At 39.9% G+C, this 25509-nt stretch overlaps 1 protein-coding gene across 6 annotated transcripts in view; it reads right to left on the bottom strand.

Annotated features, from left to right (window-relative positions):
• Positions 1-25509, bottom strand: part of LOC144931686 (oxidation resistance protein 1-like) — a 151639-nt gene that overhangs the window by 49656 nt on the left and 76474 nt on the right. For 2 of the 6 annotated variants that reach the window (XM_078855843.1, XM_078855840.1), the window contains exons 1-2: positions 5119-5496; positions 1163-1422 (exon numbers count right to left, since the gene is read on the bottom strand). The exons of 1 other annotated variant lie outside the window; for it this stretch is intronic. In XM_078855843.1, coding sequence (XP_078711969.1) covers positions 1163-1422; positions 5119-5150 — 292 coding nt within the window. In that variant the 5' untranslated portion in view covers positions 5151-5496. Of the gene's footprint in view, positions 1-1162; positions 1423-4941; positions 5043-5118; positions 5497-25509 lie in introns of those variants that run through there. 3 more of the 6 variants (XM_078855842.1, XM_078855841.1, XM_078855844.1) reach the window with 2 other exon arrangements.

Raw genomic sequence — 25509 nt, forward strand, 5'->3', positions numbered from 1 at the left:
TTGGAAGGAGGTTCAAGTTGCAAGATGTGCAATTATAGTGCCCTATAATTATAGTGTCCAATTTCCTCCTCCCCCCCCCTTTGTAGCTCAACACCTGGGTTCCTGTGACCCGTGGGCATCGTCGTCGTTGCACCATCTGCGTACTCAACAGCGACGCCAAAGCTACACCCAAAAAGCAAGCTCAGCATCGACGATTGTGGTGATGACCGCATTGTCGAATATGTACATATGTATGTTGATCTTCTTTCACCCCATACCAAGCCAACCATGCTAATCGGAGGTGCGGAATATGATGGCGTTGACGATTTTTTATGAAAATGACGTGATAAAAAATAACGCACTCTTTACAAGAATCACACTGTCAAAATCACTCAATATTGAACCCGCGCCTCCCACGCAGTACAAGGACGTAACTTGCAGCAGGAGACCGACCAGTGGCAGCTGTCCACTTGAGGTACAAGGTGAATGCAGCACCAGACAGCAAATGAGCATTAAGCTGCAAGTAAGCGGCAATGTTGCTATGTGGCTTCCCAACTAAGCATTGAGTACTTTAGCACGCTCTGATGCCGCGACACACAGTGGCCCTACTCTATTTAAAAATACGTTACGGAATCTTTAAAAATATTGCTCGTGATACAATCGCAGTATTAACCAGTACAACCACTGGAATAGAACCGCGAACCTCTGCAACAAGCGTGCTACTGCTGGGCCACAGCATCAGCCACCACCCCCACTTCCTCATCACTGGTTTTACCAGCACGGTTTACAACTCAACAATTTTTTTTATTTTACCAGGTAAAGTCCACTGAACTATATAGCTCTTTTTCAGAAGCGACCTGGCCATAAATGAAAGCTCAAGAAAAGTGGCTCCTCATCATGTGGAAACTTATAGCAGCCAAATACTCTAAACGCATGTTGATTCTAAATGTGGACAGAAAAACTGGAGGACTTGGAGGTAAAATCTACGCGACCACAGGGAGAACATGCAAACTCCAAATATACAGGCGCCGGGATCGAACCCACGACCTCCTGTATCCCGGGCGAGGTAGTGAACATTTAGCCACCACGGCACCATTTGGCACATGCAAATGGGCAGCATATGTATGTAGAACCTCTTTCGCACCGTACGTAGCCAACCGTGCAAATCGGAGGTGCGGCGTACCGATGGTGTAGAAGCGACGCAGCTCGGCTCTGCGGAAGGAGCGCTTCTGCGAGTTGGCCGTGTTGTTCTGCTCCTCCTCCGCGGCAGAGCCCTGCCTGGGCTTGGCGGCGCTAGGAACCGGGGGTGCCACGCTGCCACTAGCTGACGAGGTGGAGGGTAGGCGGGCCGGTGGGGAGCCAGAGCGGCCTGCTGGGTTCAGCACGGCGGGGTTGGTGAAGGCCTGCATGGTCACGTCCAGAGACTGGGACTTCTTCTTGAGCCTGCCGACAGAGCATTGGCCAATAGAGCCGGTAAGCAAAAACTACATGATTAATTTACAGATTGTTTGGTATATGTGGTAAAAAATAAAAAGGGCAACTCAATCGTGCTACTTAATGCTGCTATTATGCACCCATCACTGAAGTGTGGTAAAAAAAAACGAATTAACTACTCAGCCAAAGAACATATAGCCTACACTAGCCAGAAATAATACAGCTGCTTCAGTAGCTTCTTTAAAATGGCATGATTATATTTAATAAGGTCAATCAGCATGAATCACTTTCATGTACGATATTTTTATATGAATTTTTTTACCAATTGCAAGACCTTGAGTCCTATCTATATAAATAAAGACCGTAATCTGTATGTCTCAAAAACCACTAGCATACTTCCCGAAAAGGTAGAAAGCTGAAATTTGATACATATAGCTTTTAGGACACAAAAAAGGACAAATCTGAAAATCCGTGATTTTTTATTTTAAGGCCCCAAATTTCGATTTTAAGTGCCCCATAAACATGTTTGTGTTTGTTATTTAGAAACTGTTCAAAATATAAGACTGCAGTTATTTGTTGTTGAATAGAGCATTAACCAGAAAATAAAATTAGAGCAAGAACCATTGTTCCATCTTTTATTGTTTTGAGATATTTCAGATTCAAGCGGTTTTGAACAAAAACAATGCATTATGATGTTCAAATCTGAATACTTCGAAAACGGTAAAAGATAGGAGCTTCCTGTCTTTGAGTATTAAGTTCATAATTTTTGTTCTTTTTATAAAAAATAACGATATCTTTATATTGACCAGTTTTTCGATGGGTACGTCTTTAAATATAAGTAGAATCAAGTCAACAATTCAAATACACATTTTTGAATTTGTTCTTAAGTGTCTGATCGTAGATACAAATTTAAGAAGATCAAATCAGGTTAATTATCATAATTATTGAAAACTTTTGCCTGGCGAAATCAGTGGTAATGTATTTATATAACTCTCAAACTAGAGATGATGTGCTAATTCAGCAAAAACAAAGGTCACATTTGAAACATTGTTATAAATTAAAATTGATCTATATGTATAAAAACACTAACGACTAAAATAAGAAACCGACTAATTCCATTGCTACTAAAAATCACAATTTACAAAAAAACGCACCGGGCAATATTGTTATAATCTATGTGTAGCGCTACAAGTGGAGAGAGAGACGATGTTATATGCGAGGGTCGTATGTGCTTGGGCACATAACATAGTCTTTAAGACGATATCTGAGAAGGTCAATGAAAGCAAGCAACTGAAATGTAAACAGAGCACTGTGAAAAATATAAAAAAATATTTTGGCTCGAAGGATAAAATTGCAAACAACTGTAATGAACACAGACTTCACGCCGTCACTGCCGCCAAAGTAACAACGGAATATTTAAGCCTTTGAGATCCATATACCCATTTCCCAAGGAAATGTTTTAAACATCTATGAAGCCCATGAATGTACTTACTCAAAACAATGCTGCGTGTATTGAATGTTTACCTCTTTGGAGCATATATTTGTCAAATCTTAAAATTCCTGTATATATTTGGCAGCGAGGGTACTTTACTATATGTACACCACTAAGCTGTCTGATAGTGTTGTTAACCGCATTTACCGCATTTATACAGCGTTATGCCTGACCTATTCGGTAGATTCATCAATTGGAAAGTCAATGCGTTCAGCCCAAAAATATCAGCTACAAGGGACCTTCTGATATTCCAATACATTTCAAGGCCGATTGCATTTGGCCCACCACCAATAGAAATTCGAATGGCATCATAGTTGCAGCGGAGAGGACACAAAGACAAAATCATATCCTTCATGCCCGTGGATGCATGGGGGCAGGAGGGGGGGCTCTGCAGCCTTGTCGTGTAACCCGATGCGCACACCGCCACTCCCTCTCGCCTTGTTCAAGGGAGAGTGGGAGCTCCGAGGTGTCGGAGTAGGTAAGTGCCCTGCTGTGCTTCAACTACACCGACCCCTTGAAGCGTGGAGAGGGGCTGACATGCTCCGCTCCACCTAGCAAAGGTAGCAAGCGGAGGGCTCTGCCGAATACGCCAAGCCTAGATCAAGTCCGTCATTCAATGGATGTGAAAAAAAATCTGGTATTTTAGCCCTTGAAATGTTCTAACTTAGGGTTTCATTCTCAGGCATATTTCACAATGCCCACCTTCGATTGGCTACATGTCTGATTGGTAGTTAATCGCACGTGATCAGTGGGTTAAATATAAGAATGCATTTCGATTTAAAGCTTTCGTGACTGCAGGGATTCATCTTCTTGGTTCTTTCGGTAAAGTCACGTAGAAGGGAAATCATGAAATAATACAAATAAAACATTATAAAATAATAATATAAAAATAATATAATAATTTTCTTGTGTTTTATTATTTTATATTTTATTATTCCCCTTCTACGTGACTTTACCGAAAGAACCAAGAAGATATAAGAATGCAATTAATATTTGGAAATCGTGGCGAAGAAAAATAAACTGCTTGGATATGTTAGCTCTGTCCTCATTGATTATCTCCTCACCAGGTAAATCAACCTTTTCAAGTCAATGCAAAACATACAAAACACTCATTGCTCTTCACAAAATTCTGTATGTAAAATTAATAAGTGTTTTTTTCACATGGCGAACTCTGCTGATGAGCTCCAGGTTTAAACAGGATTCAGTTTTCATCTTTAAGCAAAGGCTGCTGGTACACTTAAGTCTTGAAGGCAAATAAACTGAAATATATTTTACGTTTTGTTAAAGTACCAGTAAAAGGCAATTCATTGTGAATGGAGACCAGTTTTGCGAAATATCGAAGAGAATAATCAAGTGCCACCAAATATGCAGAGAACAAATATTAATAATTTAACATCAGCATTAACAAAACCGTTTGTATGCCTGACTTTTTGTCGTGTCTTCTCTTTTTGCAATGTACTGTATAAGCAGTGGTTGACAACATTCCATTTTTTATTTACCGACTAAATATCTAAACCCAATTACAATTAAATAACAAATACATTGCATGGCCACATTGGCATATAAAAAGCAATTTGTGCAGATCCTGTACAATGGTTTTCATAAGTCAAGATTACTGGTATACAACATTACACACTTTAAATGCTCCTGCACACTTGCTTTGCAAGCATGTGTACAATGCAAACAGTCATCAAGAGATGTCACCCACAGTGACTATGTGGCCATTACATTAATCCAGTCGGTGGCAAAACTGCCAACTAAAAACATAACAACATTGCTTTGTTATACAATTCACGGAATTTTCTTCATTCTTTTTTTTAAAGGATACAAATTTGTGAGATCAAGGCAATGTAATTGTAGGCATAAGACAGCAGAACCGCGCAGACCCGGGACAGACAATCGCTGCACGGCCAAGATAAAGGCAAACCAAAAACTCATGCCGTGTCCAAAGACGCGGGCAAGATTCCTGCGGAGAAGCGCCCGTCCACTTTGCATTCATAAACGAATTTATGTCATCCTTAAACAGCATCACTCACCTTGATCGCTCGCGGAAGAGCACGGCAAAAGCGCGCACTCGCTCTCAACCGCCGCAATAACAATGCACGCGCTACTCCGTGGAAGCAGAGGACGCTCTGCCCTTGACAGAGCTAGACGGCTCTGGTTTCCCCCTTACCGTGCATATAATTTGAAGATGCGCTTAATACATACAGTACCTTGCCCCTTTCTCTTGCCGGAGCCTCTTCATGGTTCGCGTGCACCACGCGCGGTGCGAGAGCGCTCTCGGCTCGTGAAATTCTTCATCACACTCCGCAGACAGCGGCTGCACAGCTATTTTTTTTTCCACCACCACCACCAAGCGATGATAAGTACAGTGGTCGCAGCTTAAAGCCCGAGTTAAAGTCCATTCATATATGTTTATGTTGCTCTCTGCAAGGATTTCAAAAGCGGCACAATCCTGGATGTGGCCGAATGTAGCTTTCTAAAGGCACGGCAAAAGAATCGCACAGGATGAGGATTTCTACAGTCAGCCACGTAACCGGAAGGTAAGGCAGACCAAGACAGCCATTAAAGCTCAAGAAAAATTGATTGCACTCCCCACGCCAATTACAGCTAAATATAGAAGGGCGGCAGGTCCTACTGGACCAGCATGCGGCTGTAAGGCAGCAGAGGGGGCTTGTGTTGCAGTCGAGAGCGTTAACCATTTCCGTCTACCAAGCCCGCTGCAAAAAATATATAATTTGATCAAATACAGATAACACAGAAAGCACAGTGATTCCATATAAACTTGTACTCTTCTGCAAATCATTCACCTGCATAATTCGTGAACAGTCCCGCATCCTTTCAGACATTAGCGCTGGGAATTTTTGTAAAACCTTTTATGCTACCTGGCCAAATTCATTTCACCATACAAAAGGAGACATACTGAGCGGCTTGGGCAGCAGTGTATTGTATACAACTTCGGAATGGTTGCCATGAAAAAAGCAACGTACAAAAGCAGTTTAGTTTTTTATGTAGTTTATACTTTAGTTTTCTACGTGGTTGTTTAGTAACTGCAGCTACATACTATTAACATTCCTTTCCTTTGTTAATGCTACTCCCTGCACCCTCCCTTGGTGCTGCTAATCCTGCATAATGCATGGGCATAATATGATTATGAAACCCCCCCACCCACCTCCTACGCATTTCCCATGAATATGCTAAATTCCTCTTCATATGCACATTATTTTTGTTAAGGCGCTCTTCCACCTCCAACCCAGCTTATATATAAGCTCCTAGCTTGGTAGTGTCTCATTCTTCACCTGAAGACGGCTGCTTGCGTTGTAGCCGAAACGTCGTGAGAATTATTTTATTTTATTATGTTTTATTTTTATTATTTTATTACTTCCCTTCTACGTGACTTTACCGAAAGAACTAAGAAGAAAAAAGCAGTTCTATTCAGGCTCATCAAAGAAAGCAGCTTTTTTGAGCAGCAATATTGCAGGCGAATGCAAGAGCACATGGCCGTGATAGCTTTTTAAAATTATACAAAATGTTGAACGAAGACTCTCGTTGGTATTCGAAGTAGATACATTCTAAGTCTTCAAATATGGCACATATGCCATGAATATAATACATAACAGAAACATACCTAATCGAGGTCAACAATTAAAATCAATTTACATTTGTTTTTGCTTTGTGCCCGTCACATGTATGTCTGTTGAACTTCTTTCGCACCGTGCATATCGCCAACCGTGCTAATTGGAGGTGCGGAGGAAGGACAACAAACTAAACACACCTGGCCGGCACTTGGTTCCAAGCAGCCTTCATCACCACTCTCGCTCGTCTATACCGGCAGCCGGACGGGCAGATTGATTGTACGGGTGACGGGCATCTACGCCGCCCAGTAGCCAGGTATATGTATGCCTAGCCTTGTCTGACCTGCGCAGCTGCTCCTGCAACCACTGCAGTAGAAGCAACGATAATGGTAAAAAAAAATTCAGTATTCCCTGCAGTGTTCATGACCCTCTTGTGGGGGTAGGGGTCATCTGAGCTGCTCTACTCTTATTCTGGCAGGACAGAATGCAATGTGTGGAGGACACCCCCGTTTAATTATTGTCGAAGTAACTTTCAAATCGCATCACTTTACTGCTTGCCACAAATGAACCACAATACCTTACCGATCTCGTCAAGGAGCATAAACCATCATGCAAACGCCAGTTATTCACGCAGCGGCTTTTGGCTAGACATCGAACAAAGATAGTAACCGCATCGCGCACTTTCAGATGCGCTTCTGCGGTCGTCTGGAACGACGCTCTTCCTTTTGTTATGAGGTAGCCACTGGAGCTATGCACTTTTAAATCTAGATTGAAAACACATTTCTTGATAAATGCTTTTTGCGTTTAGTTTGTTGCCCTTCCCTGCCCCTCTGATTGAAATCAGTGTTGGTTACCTACGGTATGAAAGAAGTTTAACATATATACATACTGCTACAGTGTGCCCAATATATCAGTGAGCAGGTAGGTGCATGAGCATCTGGTCGGAGAGGGGCAGCCGAAACCAGGCTATAGTCATTGGGTGACTGGCCAGACATTCACCTTTGTCCTTCCTAACAGACCTTATGAAGGCTATGGGTGAGTTCTGGTAAAGTGTACAATTCTTTACAACCTTGTCAAGGAGTTGACTACATTTTCATTATGAATGTTCATGTTACCATTCTTAACCCGATTATTTTATATCCATACTAGCCTACACATCAAGTACAATGCAGTTCATTCACTAATTGTTTCTCACTTCTAAGTCATACGTGTTATATCCTATATATGCACTAGAAACGAGGCAAGCTTAGGTTAAACAAAGAGTTAATAACAGCTGATAACTAAAAGTTTCACTTCTAAAAAAAATGCTGTCATGAAATAGGTGTAGAAACATAAATAGTTGCAGCCTTACAGCAAAACATTTGGGAACTTATTTTTGTATTATATATTACACATTCTACACTATAGAGATAACAACCACAACCATGTTGATCCCCAGGCAATGATCTAATACATTCTTCCATTGGCTCCCTATTATTTACAAAGTCCTTTTTAAATATGGATTCACATCGTGAACTTTTAAGTAGTATACAGGAATTTCCCACTATACATTAGGGACGCATTCCAAGGAAATGCTGCTTAACTCTAAATTATATCAAGCTAACTCTAATTTTCCAGAGACAATGTTAAAATCAGGGGTTGCATTCCAAGCTGACATTTCTGGAAAAAAAAACCTCAATGTCAATAACTTTAGAATGCATAATATTATAAATTAGCTTACATTTTAACTCATAATAAATAGAAATGAGATTAAACTTAGCAGAGATTGTTAAAGCGCTTGCTGATCAAGGCCTCTTGGGGTGAGCGGTGGTCAGACGAAGAGGAGAGATCACCTGTACTGTTTTACTAATTTACATGTAACATTTGACATACAGTAAAACCTTGGATTGCGGAGCATAATTCGTTCCGGAAACGTGTATGTAACCCAAAGCACTCGTATATCAGTTGTGATCACGTGACGCTCGGCAGAGAAAGCGTATACGCGTACTACTCGTATTGCAAGACCTCGCTCGTTTATCAAATTAATATGTATATTTTTTAAATGCTCGCCTTGCAAAACACTCGCAGACCAAGTTACTCGCAATCCAAGGTTTTACTGTATTTGACATTTTAATGGAGCGACGGCCTGTCATTATATGCCGGACTAACTAGGAGGTCCCAATTAAATCTGAAACTTGAATCTGTGCCAGACCAGTAATAACTATTTAGCACAAGCCTATTTTGTCAGCAGGTCATTTTGTTTGGGTGATTTTGTGTCTTTGATACATTTAACAAAGCATTTGCTACAGGCTGTTCTAACAGCCAATGTGCCACTATACAAAAGGTGTCTCTGGCAGTAATGAAAAATAACCTTGTTACAGTTTTAGTACCTCACCACCGACTCAAAATCCCACCTCTGTGTTGTGCCGTCACCATCCCAGAATCTCACCCAGATCCAGAATAACGCTGGCACGCAGTGGAACTACGCGAACGTCTAGAAATAACCTCATTCGGTACCCAAACATCGCACCTCCTGGCTTTGACATTCCTCCTCCTCGAAGACACTGGTGTAACCATCAACCGCATCAGAACATAAGCAGGCCGATGGACACATCTCCTTCGTGAATGGAATATTAAAGACAAGCCACTGCAGTGCGACTGTGGCCATGCAACACAATCCTTTGGACCATATAGTAAACCAAAGTATTCTGGCTCCTGCAATGGATAAAAAGCAAAACTACACAAACTCTATCCTGAAGCCCTCTCGTGGCTAGCAGACCTCAGCATTCGCATTTAGCTCCTTAACCTACTACCATATTCAAGAATAGAACGGAACTGTAAAAACTCGAAGATCTGTACATAGTAACAAGCACATTTTGCATTACCTTTATACAATGTAAAGACAATCTTAAACTTTGAATTGATTTTGTGGCAAATATATGTTTTACAAGTCAATAGATTGCATGTCCTTGTACTAACCAGGTAAGTGTCTGCTGGAAAACACTGCACTGCAAGAGACTTGGGTAGAAGGTAAATGAATGATATTTTTTATAAAAAAGTTTAAGACTTTGTTTTTGACACTGCCACATTTTTAGTTTTAAGTCATTATCACATATGCCACAACAGTTTCACATTTGGTTCAATATACATTTTCATCATCACCATATCAGCAACTATCACATTAAAATAGGGCAGATGAAAAAGCAGGATCATTTGAAATTAGCCTACGGGTTGAACGTGCAACTCAAGGCCTGCAGCAGTTAGCACGAGTTGGGTCAAGAATGCCTGCACGAGAGGCAAAAAAAATCACTTAACACTGTACATGAGCCTATGCCCTTGATGTGTCAGGCCATTTCATCAATCCACGGATGGTCTAGGACTACTATATCTTTTCTGGGATTTCCCCAATAAGGTGACAGTGGTGAAGATCAAAATGGGCCCCAAAAGAAGCTATCAAGAGTGTGAGATTGGGATGGCTGAGGTGGTGCAATAGTAGAGAACTCTGGACATTGAAAAGATGTGTAGAATATGAGCCCAAATTTCACAGTACCTAAATTAATGTAGAGAACACTACGAACGAGTGAGTCATCCTGGGAAAATTTGTTATGGCTTCAGTCGCATTTTGTTTGCATGCTTTATTTAACCAGGAGCTTAAATTAGGATGGCAACCGAGACAACTTGGGTTCTCAAAAATTAAACAGATTGCAACACGCATATCTAAATGCAGTTCAAAATGTGAGTGTTATGCACAGTAACTGCAGATATATCATTGTCGTATGCAAATAAGGGTTTTCATTAGGTATTCTGGGATCATCCCGTGCCCACTTAGAAGAGTGACCTGGTCAAACTTTGTACCATGATGAAATTAAGTATGAAATGCGCACTGCTCAAAGCAAATGTGAATGGATTTCAAAGTTAAAATGTTTGACTAATAATCAAAAATAGGCAGATGTGCGAAACTAATGGTGGTTTTGCGTTTTCAGAACTTGAAAGCGCGTGAAATGAAGGTTCAACGATTTCGCTTGCTAAAAGCGCGTCTCACCACATCTAACGCACAACCCAAATCAGACCGTTTGGTGTTTTGATGTTAATTTTTACAGTTTTACTGTCGGATATATATTTTAAATGAGAAAAAAGGGAGGGGAAATAAACTTTAAAAGTCCTTAAATATAAAGCTTCAACATATTTTTCCGAGAGCAGTATTTAAAACCACAGATATAAACTCATGAGCGCAAATGACACTTTTCCTATCTATAAACCTATTTTACAAGATTTCCCTTATCCGTAACCCCATATTGATCTGTGCAAATTCATAATCTCAGTGTGACAATTCTTCCTATAACTCGAGCTTTTGCATGGATCAGAGGAGTGACCCAAAAGTTGCAACACATTCATCCTTTTAAAAAAAACGAATACGTTTTACCCTTTCTGGCACTAAAACAGGTGTTAAGATGTTCAAACACCAAATAGAAACCTTTTGCAAGGAATAAAGTCCGCATTAACCACGCGTACTTGTGGTGAGCATGCAGACAAATATGCTCTGATAATATATGCATTGTCTTTTAAACTGATTGGCTAACACCAGAGACAGCCTTCTTTATGGCCAAGTCTCACACGTGTCAGACAAGAGAACACCAAAAGGCGAACAGTTCAAAGACAATGCCCGTATCAGAGCATTTATAGCTCAGGGTGAGCAGCCATATCATGAGACCTTTTGCCAGTCTTAAAGTATGAAAAATAACAATAGGTTTTACCCTCTCTGGTAATAAACCAGGTGTTAAGATGTTTAAACACCATATCGATACCTTTTGCAAGGAATCATCTGCACATTTGTATGTAGAACAGTCATTTGAAAGTGTAAGATAAATCTTCCTGTAATCCGAGATTTGCCCTGGGTAAGAAGGATGAGAAAATGGCAGCTAATTCATTCATCCTATTATTTGTTTAGTCATGCGTCAATGAGTAGATAAAATGAATAATTTGTACAGATAAATATAATATTAGTCAGAATCAGAATATCTATTTATACTGGAGGAATCCGGTGAGCTATAAAGCTATTTTTCACAGTGCTGCCCCATGCCTCTAACTGTAAATAAGACCAAAGATATTTTAATTTAGAGCACTACAATGCTACACAAGCATTATTGCTGAAGAGGGGTGAACCCAGTGCACACTTGATCATATACCGGTGCATGCTGGTATGTGCATTCATTGCAATCATTTGTGAGCAGCATCAATTAGTGCTGTCGCATGAAACATGATGGCAATTATGAATGCACACACACGTGCATTCGGCGAAATAAATCTGAGCGACACCTTTGTGCGCACTTGTGCGTGAATGTTAGCTCCTGAGGTGAACACAACTGAAATTGTTGTCCGATAATGGCCATGCCATAGATGGCCGAGAAACCACCACACACAAAAGGCTCGTGTTAGGCATACGAAAATTCGAATACCAATGTCATATTTTTAAATGAAAATATGTATTCGAAATTGACAGGAAAACGACGTGGATGAAGGCAGCAACACCTATCTGAATCCCGGTGCTAAAACTCCCATGATCTCGACAGGGCAATTTAAGAAAATACAACCAGCGCAAAAATCTGGAAGCTGAACCACGAGCCTTGCAACTGCACCAACACAACCATTTGAAACGTTTAAACTAAACTATATATCTTGATTTGAAGTTTTCGTGACTGCAGGAATCCATACTCTTTGGTTATTTCTGTAAAGTCACGTAGGTAGAAAAATAAATAATAAATCACGACGTTTCGTTCGCAACACACGCAATCGTCACCAGGTAGAAAGATACAGTAGTAGAACTGCTGCACAAGAAAGGGCTGTTGCAACAAGAGGTTATATATAGGTTTGAGGTGGGTGTCAGCCAAGGGTAAGTAGGCGGGGTCAGAGATGGAAAGGAGTCCCGTCTCCACAAGCACGCACAGCAGCTGCGTTAAAGGATTGGCATGTACTGGTAGGAACCTCCTGGTGACACCAGCCCACAGTGGATTATTGTGTCCGTCCGTCCGTCGTGCATCCATAAATGGGAGGGGTGGGGCTGGGTGGAGAATGGAGGGTGGGGAGGGGCTGGGTGGGGAGGGTGGGGAGGGGCTGGGTGGGAAGGGGCTGGTCACGCCGTGGTGCCCTAATAAAACTCAACGTTTAACCTACTCACGCCTGCTTGTGCCCGCCCTCACAATCGGGCACATTTGCGGAATACACCACGCCACCGTTGACCCTGGCCATTGACCGAGCAACCCAACGTTCCTACCAGCTCCCTCCGCAGGAATGTGTTTAATGTAAACGAGTATAATGGGAAAATGAGCCCCGTCGCCGCACGCATGTACAACAGCTGTGTTAATGGGAGAGACATACAGCCTATTGAACAGCGAGAGCTAAAGGGAGCAGCGGTGGCTATGTTAGTATATAAACTATATCTTATTCTATTTTATCAAGTAAGGACCACTGAGCTATAGAGCTCTTTTTCAGAAGCGACCTCGTCACAAATTATCGGTGAACGAAGTGGCTTATCATTAGGAAATGTATAGCAGCCAAATGCTTAATACAGGTGTCAGGGTCGGGATCGAACCCACGACCTCCTGTATACTGGGCGAGGTAGTTAACATCTCGCCTTCACACTTCAGTTTTTCACCGCCACTCAGCGCAGTGGTCATTGATTTTTGCCTGTTCATTTTGTCAATGTTCTTTTGGAAAATAATTAATTTTGGGCACTAATTGGGTGCGAATTGCCCTTTAATTTGTGTTGGTGTATCACAAAAACACCACCACACATGCTCTCCTTCTTCCTCATTGGCAAGTGCATTGACATTCTTGAGTTAGATTTGTTCTCATTTAAAGAGTTGTCAGTTGTTGTTATTATAATTCAGCCAAATATATTTTCTATTGTTTATCAGTATTTCTACCATGTTGTTATTAGCATCCCCCTTACTCTTTGGGGCTACGGTTGTGTTATACAAAATTTTGATCATGTTATTGCTCTTGAAATTCTACTTTATTGAATTCCATATGCGCAAACGGATGCATCAGAGCACTTGAATGGTTGTGGTTCCAGTTTGTGCACTGATCTTTGCTTGAATTTCGGTGTGGACATCTGGGAGATTCAACACGGCAGTGTCGGTCACATTTCATTTTGAAATAAAAAAAAATATGCATGCAGAAATATGCCTTTGTAATTGCATTCTTCTTCACTTGTGTATGCCAAGCCAAGACATCAACCAGCCAATAATGGTGCTGTTACAACCTTACACGAAAACATAAATAATTTTCCAAGTTGTTTGTTGCAGACTCGTATGCAACTTGTTTCCCTAATTTTGCAGCCTGTGTTAAACAGAGCAACATGGACAGAATCATCATGTTGCACTATTTAACTTCAGATTTATGAAAATGTAGGACTCATAGTCCACTTTTCAAGGTCTTTTACCATCAGTTGGGAGCTCTTCACAGATAACACCTGTAAATGCAATAGATGTATAAATACTCATGTGAATTAATATTTAATAAATGAAATAATTTATATTCATGTTCGGAAATGTAAATTTAGCAAAGAAATTGTCATTTCATACGTTATAAATGATTTGCAGTAACACTGAGATGTTGCATTACTAACTACTGTTATCGCGAGAGTGCATCCCTAATTTTATGCAAAAACTCAATTGTAAAAAAGGCAATACCATATATGTGTTTATGCAAATGCACCTCTAACGAGAAATGTGTAAACGCAAGACAATTAAAGAGAAAATAAAAAGCAACCAAATAGTAATCAATGCAAATGTAAATGCTGAATGTTACATTGGATGAACACACTTGCACATATTAGTTTTTATTTCATAATTGTTCATGTTCATTTACTTTGGAGTCATCTTATTTAGCTTTTCCATTAGCATCAATTGTCTAGCACATTCGTCGAGTCAAGCTGTCCCAGCTGCTGATACAAAAATTCTCATTTCCTCTTGGGTGCATGGGGTTTTATTCTGCAAGGAACATTGTGTTGCAGTTCAGATTAAAACACAAACCAAACAAAATTCCAACACATTTATTTTTCGAAAAACAAAAGAGGAATTTAAACTGTATATTTTCTGATGTTAAAACATACAATGTTTCCTGCTGTACTTGAAATATAAAAATCTTTCCACAACCAAAAATCGGGCTGAAGAGATATGAGATTTGTAAGGAGCCTCTATTTGATTTGAATTCTTTCTATTTGTTCAAGGTTTAGACAGAAGTAAACCTGTACATTTTGTACCATCACCACCACAATCGCTGGATGGAAGGAAGTGATGCCACTTGTTGCAGATGTTTCTGGTTTGAGTCCAACAGCAGCTTTGCTGGACATTACTGCAGGCGTATTTGCCATATATACGTGTTGACTGTTGCACAGTGCACGTTAAAGATCATGTGACATTAAAAAAATGAGGCCACGTGTACCAGCATCGCCATCCAAATTGGCCAAATTATAAAAAAATACTTGCCCACCACTTAATTGGGCAAAACCTCACAGCAGCACGAGTCTATGCTCGTCTGTGAAACATAGCACCTTCGTGATAGCTTTGCTATAATAATTGTGCGAATACCTACTGTCATTTATTAGCATTCATCATCATAATCCATGGACAGATTGCTCATCAGTGTCCACATGCACATTTTATAATTTGTTTCCAATATTACTATTAATCAACTAATTTCCGAGGACAATTTTCTGAGGGGTAACTAGAGAAAATAAATTAAATTGCCTGTTAAAAAAAACCGTTAGTATGGCATAAATTGTGAAAAATACAGCTTTTAAAAAAATCCTTGGTTAGAGTGACACTTTAAAGAAAATGGATTTTTGTATGCCCAGCCTAAGGAATATTGAGAAGACATAAAAAAATATCTTCACATTTTCTTTCGACAGCCATCTGGAAATCATGGCACCAAGGTATGACATCATCCACTAGATGATTTAGTCCAATATTGCAACTAAACACCAGTTACTGTTTTAAAGAAGACAACTTTTGTAAAAAAATAAGCACATTTCCTTACCTGTACACATACACGTATAAATGATTGCAATTATATTTTGGCCATAATACATTCATTCAAATTATCTTTATGACATGTTATACTATCAACCAGTGAACCATTTATTTGTAATCATTGCCACTCTCTTACAGCTTACATTTTTTTTGTAAGTATAATGCTGCATAGAGATGTTAAAATGTTACAAATCCCAGATAGCTCGAACATGGCAATCATATACAATATTTATGTAAGAAGTCAAAAAAATACAGCTGCAGGGCTGTTACCAATGTATTTTTTAAATCTTAAAATACTTCACATATAAAATACACACGCAGGAGCTAAACGCCATTGTCGAGAGGTCTGTTAGTCATGAGAAGTCTTCCGGAGAGTTTGTGTAGTTCTGCTGTTCCTCCTCAATTGAAGGAGGAACAGCAGTGGTTTACTACATACTACATAGTTTTGTTGCTTGTGTTTAATTTTGCATTGATCAAATTTTGATGATACCATCATGGTGAGATGAAGATCTGATATTGATGTTAAGATGAGTATGACTTGATGATTATGATGATCATGATCTGGTATGATGTTCATGATCTGGTATGATGGTTTGCTGCAATGATTATACAACATTTTGTGAGCAATTATAGTTTTGATATCATGATGGTCAAATCAGATTAGATAGCTGAGCAACCATTGCTTTCAAAACAACAGTGACCTCTGTAATAAAGCAGCTCTACAATTACTGAGTAATGGCTAGCACACTCGAATGGCAACCCATATAACTAGATGGTTTGAACTCCCAGCATGGCAGCTGAAACAATGGGCACGTTCTTCTTGGTTCTTTCGGTAAAGTCACGTAGAAGGGAAATAATAAAATAATAAAAATAAAACATAATAAAATAATTCTCCTCGACAGACCTGGTCTTCACCTGAGGACGGCTGCTTGCGTTGTGGCCGAAACGTCGTGAGAATTATTTTATTATGTTTTATTTGTATTATTTTATTACTTCCCTTCTACGTGACTTTACCGAAAGAACCAAGAAGATGAATCCCTGCAGTCACGAAAGCTTTAAATCGAAATTTAATGGGCACGTTTAATAAGTCTCCGTCCTCCCCCACCTCTATCCATCCAGCAGTGTAAATGGGTTCACCAGTTAGTCGATGGGCTGGGTCGTATTTATTTGGGTAGTGTGGTAACTCCCACTTCTTCCAGAGTATCTAGCGAGTGTGGACAGGAGGCCAAATACCCACGAGAGCGATTCCCCAGAGCTCCTTTGTGCGGAGGCCCTTCTGCCAACAGGGGCATGAGTAATAAAGCATAGTGCAGCACCTTAACGTTTGCTCTTTTACAAGCATGTGAATGACTTTATTACACCCACTGCCACATTTTGTGGGTTTTTTATATGACTAAACGTGTATGATTTTATTAAAGCTGATGCACAAGTGTTAATATTCGGTCTCAGCAGAGGTCATCAATGGGGTCTCCTGAGAAAAAAAAAATCCTATTAAAATTTGGTTTTGACCCTAATTTGACTAAATTACAACTGTGAGAATGAAACGTATGAATACGATGGTTGTCATGTGACCATCTCCCTGGTAGATTATAGGAGGAAGTCACCTCCTATTATGTAAATTATAAAAAGGCAACATGGGGATTGATTTGAGAGAAGTCCTGTGGACACATCTCTTCTGCAGGCCATTCACTGACAAATGATTTGAGATTCTTCGTCTGATGGAAAAGTTTTTTCGTTAGGAGGAATTAATGTAATATTTATTACAAACGTCTCCGTGCATAGAATCTTATTTTCGGGGGTCGAAATCTGGTGGCAGAGTGTTTAGGTCACCGCACAGAAAGGCGAGGATGACTGTGTTGTGTGGCTGCAGGTGTCTCAGACAAAGATGTATATGTGAATATCCTATGGTAACAATACGTCTCTCTCGAATGTCTGAATTATATGGGAATGGGTTAAACTTCGTGCTTGGCTGCTGCGTGTGCATGGCCAGTCTTTAGAAAAATTGCATTTCCTGACAAGCAGCCTGGGGCAAGGCTATGTTCAACTATAAATAGCACAACCGTCAGAACACAGCCGGTCACCGAGTTGCACCATTCCGTCATTAGTTACATGAGACTGGATATTTGATTACAACTATCATGAGATGCATGTATTAGCATTCGTAATTATCAGATCATCATTGATGCAAATCAACAACTGCGGCCAGTTACATGAAACTACATTTATTATATTCTTGCATATGGCCATATGTTCAGGAAATTCCAATTATGAGGTGTGCTAACCACAAGATGGCTTCACGAGTTAGTTCGTGTGGCTTTGCTATTACACCAGTAAAGTAGCATAGTCCATAGTTTGGGGGGCCTCGCCACAGCCGCACTGTGGTTTGTCTTTAATCTTACAATTAAAGGAATTTCTTTGAGTAACTTTTCTCGTTCACCTAGTTAGTGGACCCACTACTAGAGGTGGACAGTTTCAAATGTTGCTCCATTGTGGAAGAATCAACACCCGCTTCTATGCTGCCCATGGCAGGCACAAAGACATTTCTCACTCAGACGTAAACAAAGTCGCAATTTCCAAACTTCTCAAGCATCTCCAACCAATTAGGAAGCTGTATGATTGTACTCATATCATATGCAGCTTTGATTGGTGGAGATGTTTTGGCTTAACCCCAAGCAAAAATCAAGAGTTTGCCCGTTAGAAATGGCTGACACTTCTCTTTCTATGCCTTCGTTTTGCTTTATTTGACCAAAACTTTACATTTCGGAGCATGAGATTAGCCGGATTTTACTGCATTTGTGACCCCATCCTCTGATGAGATGACACCATTTGGGGTTGCAACCCAAAGTTTGAGAACCACTGCCCTAGACATCTTGCAGTGGGGTTATAGTGCACAGGGTTACCACACAAGCCACACATCAAAGGTGGCATCTGCTACAAGATTATCTATATATAAAAGGGAAATTTGTGAATATGTGTGTCTGTTCGAAATGTTTAGCATACTTCCTGACATGCAACAAACTTGAAATTTGGCATGTGAGTAGTTTCTAGACTGTACACAATACAAAAAATATAAAAATAAACTTTTGTAATTTGGTGGGGGGGGGGGCGCAATAATGGATGTAATATTTTGCACGGCAAGTGAGCGGTGACGTTACATGTGATGTCACCCGCATGCGGCAGCATCACGCAGTGTGCCTGCTGACGTCACGCATCCCCCCCCACCCTCAGCGTAAGCCGTGTATTAATCCAAGACAAGAATCCAAGTCCCGGGCGAAGCCGGGAAGTAAAGCTAGTGAGAAGCTATAATTCTAAGCAATTATGCCTCGCTTAATAGCTATTTAAGAAAAATGTACAGCACTCAAATTATTATCCCTAATTTCAATGTTCAACGTTACTTGCAATGCAATTATAACAGTTATTTTTAAAACATTTCACACGTCTTTGGCATTGTGTTCTCTCTGTGATAATGTATTCACAGTAATCATGAATTATAAAATAATAAAATTATTTACAGCCCCGTGTGAATGCGCTGCTGGACAAAAGTGTCTCCCCACATAATTGTGATCATGGGGGGCGGTTGTATGACCGTACTTCACCATGCTGGTCAGTGCGGGGTTGGTGGACGAGGTGGGGCAAGAACCGGTTCAGATATCGCTTGCCACTGGATGATATTAATGCCTGGATATGAGCCAGGCTCACAGGGCAGTGGCACTAACCACTGCTCAGCCGCCTTCTCTATACAGCACACACACAATTGAAAAAATATAAATTCTCACATGCGCGATTTTATATTGCATATGTATCGTGAGCTTAACAAAATTGAAATTAATGAATTGAATGTTGCACCTCGAATGCAAATACATTAATACGTACACATATACGACTTCAAAGATAGCTTCAGAATCGTATACTAAATCAAGTGTCACAATCCTAATCCCAGTCATATTGAGGTTTTTATATGTTTGGATAATATTATAAGTAAAGCACGTTGATAGATATGGTTAAACATGACTATGTGCGTATCTGGACAATGACACACATGATAGAGTGTATATTCATCACCCACCATGTATTGTACGGTATATACCATTGGTGTACATATGCAACGTATACTGGAATTGGATTATTAATCAAAAGAACAGTTTGTACGACACTCACCACCATCCACTGTGGCAATGACCAGATCACACGGAAAAGCCAAGCAGATCTTTAGGGACCCTGCAAAACCCTGCATTGCTCTTACAGCAAATTTGACACCACTAGGAGATTTATTTATTTTTATAAGAAAATCTCAAATGTTTTAGAAATATAAATATAACACACTCATGGTAGAATATATCACTTAATTTTGTGCTATAAATCACTTCATAAATGACATGCAATATTTAAAAAAATATTTCTAAATGTTTATCAAAAGCCTCCATCCAACCGCCAGATGAATACATCCTCAATGTCGGCATCATTTTCTCCACTGCTGCACATCTTCAAATCCAAATCATAAATTCATGTGCACACTGAATTCACCCACCCACTGTCCCCTTGGGATAACATAAGCATGCAAGCAGGCCACACACTCGAGCTGGTGACTCCGTGCAGGAATTGTATCCCATTACAACAATTCCAGCTTAGACGCATCCAGTAATTAATGATATATCTACGGGCGATTTCCAGATTAAAATCTCCATTCTATTGAACCAGATTCAAAGAGGGATTGTGCGATGGACAATTCATACAATAGAACGTGTATTGCGGTAATAAAAACAATATACGATTTGTTTTTTTTGGCAGAGGGCTTTACATCGCATCCCATCCGAAACATTTGAGAGTGCACCCCCTAGCAGCAGCTGTCTCTGTGCGCCAACAAGGTGATTCCACACCTACCCAGGCATTGCATTATTTTGCCTGAATGGAGCGATGATCGGGCAGTTTAAAGGAAATCTTTCGAACTCTGGAAAATTTGGACTGGGTAGCCAGCACACATTGGCCTACTTTTTTTTTTAAATGACACAAAGTAGTCAATGACTTCCACTGTGACGTAAACAACGAGTATTTTTATAACTTAAAACTTTCGTGACTGCAGGAATTCATATTCTTTGGTTCTTTCGGTAAAGTCACATAGATAGAAAAATAATAATACAGGTAGGAACAACAGTTCCACACTGCCCACCAGGGATTATTTGTCTGTCGTGCATAGCCCCCTCCCGAACATGTACGCTCCCGGATTGGTTGAAGTGCGTCACGTGACCGCGAGCTTTCTGTCGTGCACGAATGCGCTGTCCAACCAAGTTCCTACCTGCCCACTCCGAAGGAACGTGTTAAAAATAAAGTTAATATAAATAAATAATCTCAATTGAAAAAGAGGGATGATATTGTCGTCCTCTCAGCCGACAAGGGCAATGCCACGGTCATCATGGACAAAACCGTGTACAATAACAAAATTCAGGACCTACTTAATGATGGTAGCTACACAAACATTAAGAGATCCGACAAACAGCCTCATTACCAAAACGAACAGTAGCATCACTCATTCAGCTTCATTATTTGAACAGACCACCCAGATTATATGGCTTACCAAAAATCCATAAAGAAGGTACACCCCTTCGTCTCGTCGTCTCCACCATTAGCTCACCCACCTACAAACTGGCCCGATATCTGGATTTTTGGTAAGCCATATAATCTGGGTGGGCTAGCAGCAGAAGGTTTTAAGGAAAACCGTTTGGTCTGTTCAATTCATGAAGCTGAATCAGTGATGATACTGTTCATTTTTGTAACGAGGCTGTTGGTGAAATGCCAGTACGCTCACTCACAGTTTAATAACCAGGCTACAGTCTACATTATAGACTGCCAGTACAACCACCGAGGTTAAGAACCAGGCTACAGTCTACATTATAGACTGCCAGTACACTCACCAAACTTAATAACCAGGTTACAGTCTATATTATAGACTGCCAGTACAATCACTCTGATGAAGAACCAGGCTACAGTCTACATTAGTGTTTTTATTATTTTTATTCACTTTTTTATCATAATTTTTCTATCTACGTGACTTTACCGAAAGAAACAAGAATATAGTATTTTTTAGAATTAATACACCTACAGTATTAACCAGGGAAGCTCGCCGGATTCAAACCTGGAACCTGCAATAAGCAGCGAACGCTCTACCACTGGGCCATGTCACTGCCCTTTTGTTCAGCGGAGGTAAATCTCAAATTCCACCTGTCCAGCATGGCGACTCTGGCCGATTCCAGGAGGACGGAATCACTACTAAGTTGCATTACTCATACCTAGTACACGGAACTGGTCTGATTCGACCTGAATTTCAGAGTGGCCTTCAAAAGCAAGAATGGAGATCTCATGTGGGCTGGACAGCCGAGTGGAATCTGGTTCGGGCATGTGTGGCCTGGATGCATATGCCACACTTCATTACTCTCTGTATAGCTGAGGCCTAGTTGCTCTGTACATGCTGGCTGCACATTGGTGATACTGGCCAGCTGGTATCCAGATTGATACCAACTGGTCAGAATGAACTACAATTGGCATTGAAACATGTTACCTAAGCATTAGCCATACATTTCAATGCACACACAGAGACAGACTAATGTATAGAGTATATTACAAGTGTAAAATAATTCAAAGGACCTCTTATTGCGTATTTACTATCACATATATGCAATGTTACAATTTACCTAGTGCCTTCAATCACAAGAGATGATTGTAATGTGGGTTTATGCCCTTTAATTTTCATTGATTACCAAGCCTCAACCTTAAAGTAAATGTTCTTCCTCAAGCTACTCAATAATGAAACGAGGAAATATGAACATGAATTTCCAGGAAATCAAATATGGATTTTTGCTTTTAGGTGCTAGCTCAAACTGAGCAGGGCACAGTAATATTAAAAATGACTGCATGCCCAATTAGCTGTTGTGGTGCATTAGGTGCTACCTGGCCTACTTTAGACAACTCACACTGCATCCACGGCAGGTCAACAAGTTACAGCCTCATCGTGTCACAGTGGCAACCACTGAAGTGCGGATTTGTTAAGCAATGCACAGCTAAAAAAATATACTCCACATACAAACGTAAACAAACATACATTGTGAACAGGTCTACTTAGATTGAGGAAATATGGGGCGTCACGTTGGTGAGATGTTAACTACCTCGATTGGTATGCAGGTCGTGGGTTGGACTCCGACTGACGCCTGTATATTTGGGGTTTGCATGTTCTCCCCGTGGTCGCGTGGATTTTTCGCCAGGTCCTCCGGTTTTTCCCTCCACATTTAGAAACGTGCCTTTAAAGTATATACTCTTGGTTCTTACTGAAAGAACCAATAATACGAATTCCTGCAGTCGCGAAAGTTTTAAGTCAAAATTTATGCCCTTAGATTTCGATTTAAAGCTTTCGTGACTGCAGGGATTCATCTTCTTGGTTTTTTCGGTAAAGTCACGTAGAAGGGAAGTAATAAAATAATAAAAATAAAACATAATAAAATTAAACAATTCTCACATGTTTATGTTTTATTTTTATTATTTTATTACTTCCCTTCTACGTGACTTTACCGAAAAAACCAAGAAGATTATGCCCTTAGAGTTTTTGGCTGCTAAAAATATCCACATCATAAGCCACATCGTCGAGCTATCATTTATGGCCAGGTTCTTCTGAAAAATAGATCTATAGCTCAGTGGGCCTTATCTGCGAAAAAAATATGTCAGTTGAGGTTTAGTTTGTGTCAATACAGTATGGCCCCACCATAAAAAATGTAGATGCTTAAAAGAAAATCTTTAACTGTGTACAAGTACATGTAAATTGATGGGCATAACTAAATCGAGGCAAAAATTAAAAAAATACACGTGGACCTGTGGATGCAAGTGAAGCACAAAGCGTACGTTAGCAACTTGCGAACACGCAGTGTGGCTCAATACCGGCGAGCGGCGTCAATGTGAACACCACATAGTTGACAAAACGACAACGAACGTGCCACTTTCTGTGAATATGTAGCTTTGCCATGACAGCAGCACACAATGACACTCAAAACAAGTTTAACTGTCGTAACACTTTTATCAAAAGGGGAAGGAGTGGGTGAGGGTTACAATTGGAGATGCTCACACCGAGGTGAGGAAGTCAATAATAGCCGAACAAGGACCACACTGCATCACTTTGAAGTACGCATGGCTACATGGGGACAGTACTGTTGGGAGTGAATAGTCCATTGATTTTGTTATATTGTACGTGAGAAGGTGGCAAAGCTGGTCATATTTTGCTTTCCAACTTGCAACAAAGCCTTTATAGATAGCGGGACAGGCTCTGTAGAAAGCGAATAAAGTCGGAAACTATTCACACAATCAAGTCCAAATACACTACCCAGCTATGAAACAGTACATTGACAACTCAGTTACTGCGAATGACACAGATACTCTTTTCATACAAAATGTTTTCTCCTTCCTATTTTAGTATTCCAAATGCAACTTTAATTAAAACATGTAAAATGCCTTCTAATATTAGACGAAGAGCAGCATGTATAAAATAAAATAAACGTGTCTGATGAGTCTCGCCTAATAATGGCACCTTTATGCTTGTAAAGGCATGCGACATTTCGAGTTTAATTTGGAAATTTTACACCAGAAATTTAATTACGCATCACACAGTGAAATATTTTTCAAGCGCAAGTGTCAGATCTTCTAAAGAATGCAAGCAAGGCAACGTCTGATTACGAATGGGCTCACTGGATAAACATACTAGAAGGCAGTCCTTATTAAAGCCAGCCTTTGACGCATCTTTCTTCAATTTAATTTATCTATTAAATTGTTATTAATTATCGTGCTAATTGCCACGAATAAAAAATGGGGCAAGAGGTTTATTTTCTACACAAATAGCAAAAGAAACAAATCTAACAATTTTACTCTTTTAAAAGCAAAACATATATAACAGGTGAAATGTTGGGAATTGCCCCTCCTTCAGAGCCCATACATAGAGAGAACAATGGGTAAGAGTTGGATACTGCACGATAAACCATGGGGCCTGATCAGAATGACATTTAGAAAATGTTTTCTGAAAGAGTTTTTTTGCATATTATCTACTAATAGAGTAGATAATATGTAACAAACCTTTCAATTATAATGAAACATGTTTTGATTTACAAACTCATTTGTATTAAAAGTTAAATTATTAAATGTTGCTGGCACATTGCATTATGGGTAGCCCTGTTGCAGTATGGGAAACAAAATATTCATGAGTATAATTCCCTACAGACAACTACCATACCAATAGTACTAAATTTTGAAAAAACAATAAGATCAAGGAGAATTTAAAATATTTAAAATTCGTGAACCATGCACGCAAGGTAGAGGAATAGGATAATTTGAAACGTGTTATATTTAAGTATCTACTTAGCAATATCTTCTAATAGGTAATCATTCATATGCTAATTTAAAAACTGTTCATCAGGAAATAGTATTTCTATATTCTTATCAGGCCCTGATTGTATTACAGTCTTCAAATCTTATCCACTTTGTCTCTCTGGCCTCTCTATGTGCTATGAATACGGGTCATTGCCTGAAACGTTGCCTAATAAATATTTCCTTTTAAGGTGGTGTTATGAATGCGAGTTTATTTGTGATTGTGCAGCACTGCCAATGCAGTATCACCGCATAATATGGGTTCTTCCTACAGCTCTACATAATAAATGAGCAGCATGATGAGACCTATTTAGCACTGCAAATCAATTATTATAAGCTTAGGAGCCACTGTACACCCAGGCTTGCTTACAAGCTATATATCAATGTCGGCAAGAAGTTTGGTGTCAATATTCATTACTCACCATGAATCAAACATTTACCTGATATTAGAGGAACTTTAAATAAAAAAAAATAAGACTGAGTATAATGCCTGCAGCCCAAACTCATATACACCAAATAAATACATCATGATGACCACTTTAGACTGTGTTTGCAAACACTTTATAAATTCTGCTGCCGTAAACCTATAAGTGTAGTAGGTGCCACCAAGTGTGTTTACATAGAT

The sequence above is a fragment of the Lampetra fluviatilis genome, chromosome 4 (genome assembly GCF_964198595.1).
Source record: "Lampetra fluviatilis chromosome 4, kcLamFluv1.1, whole genome shotgun sequence".
Lineage (NCBI taxonomy): Eukaryota > Metazoa > Chordata > Hyperoartia > Petromyzontiformes > Petromyzontidae > Lampetra > Lampetra fluviatilis.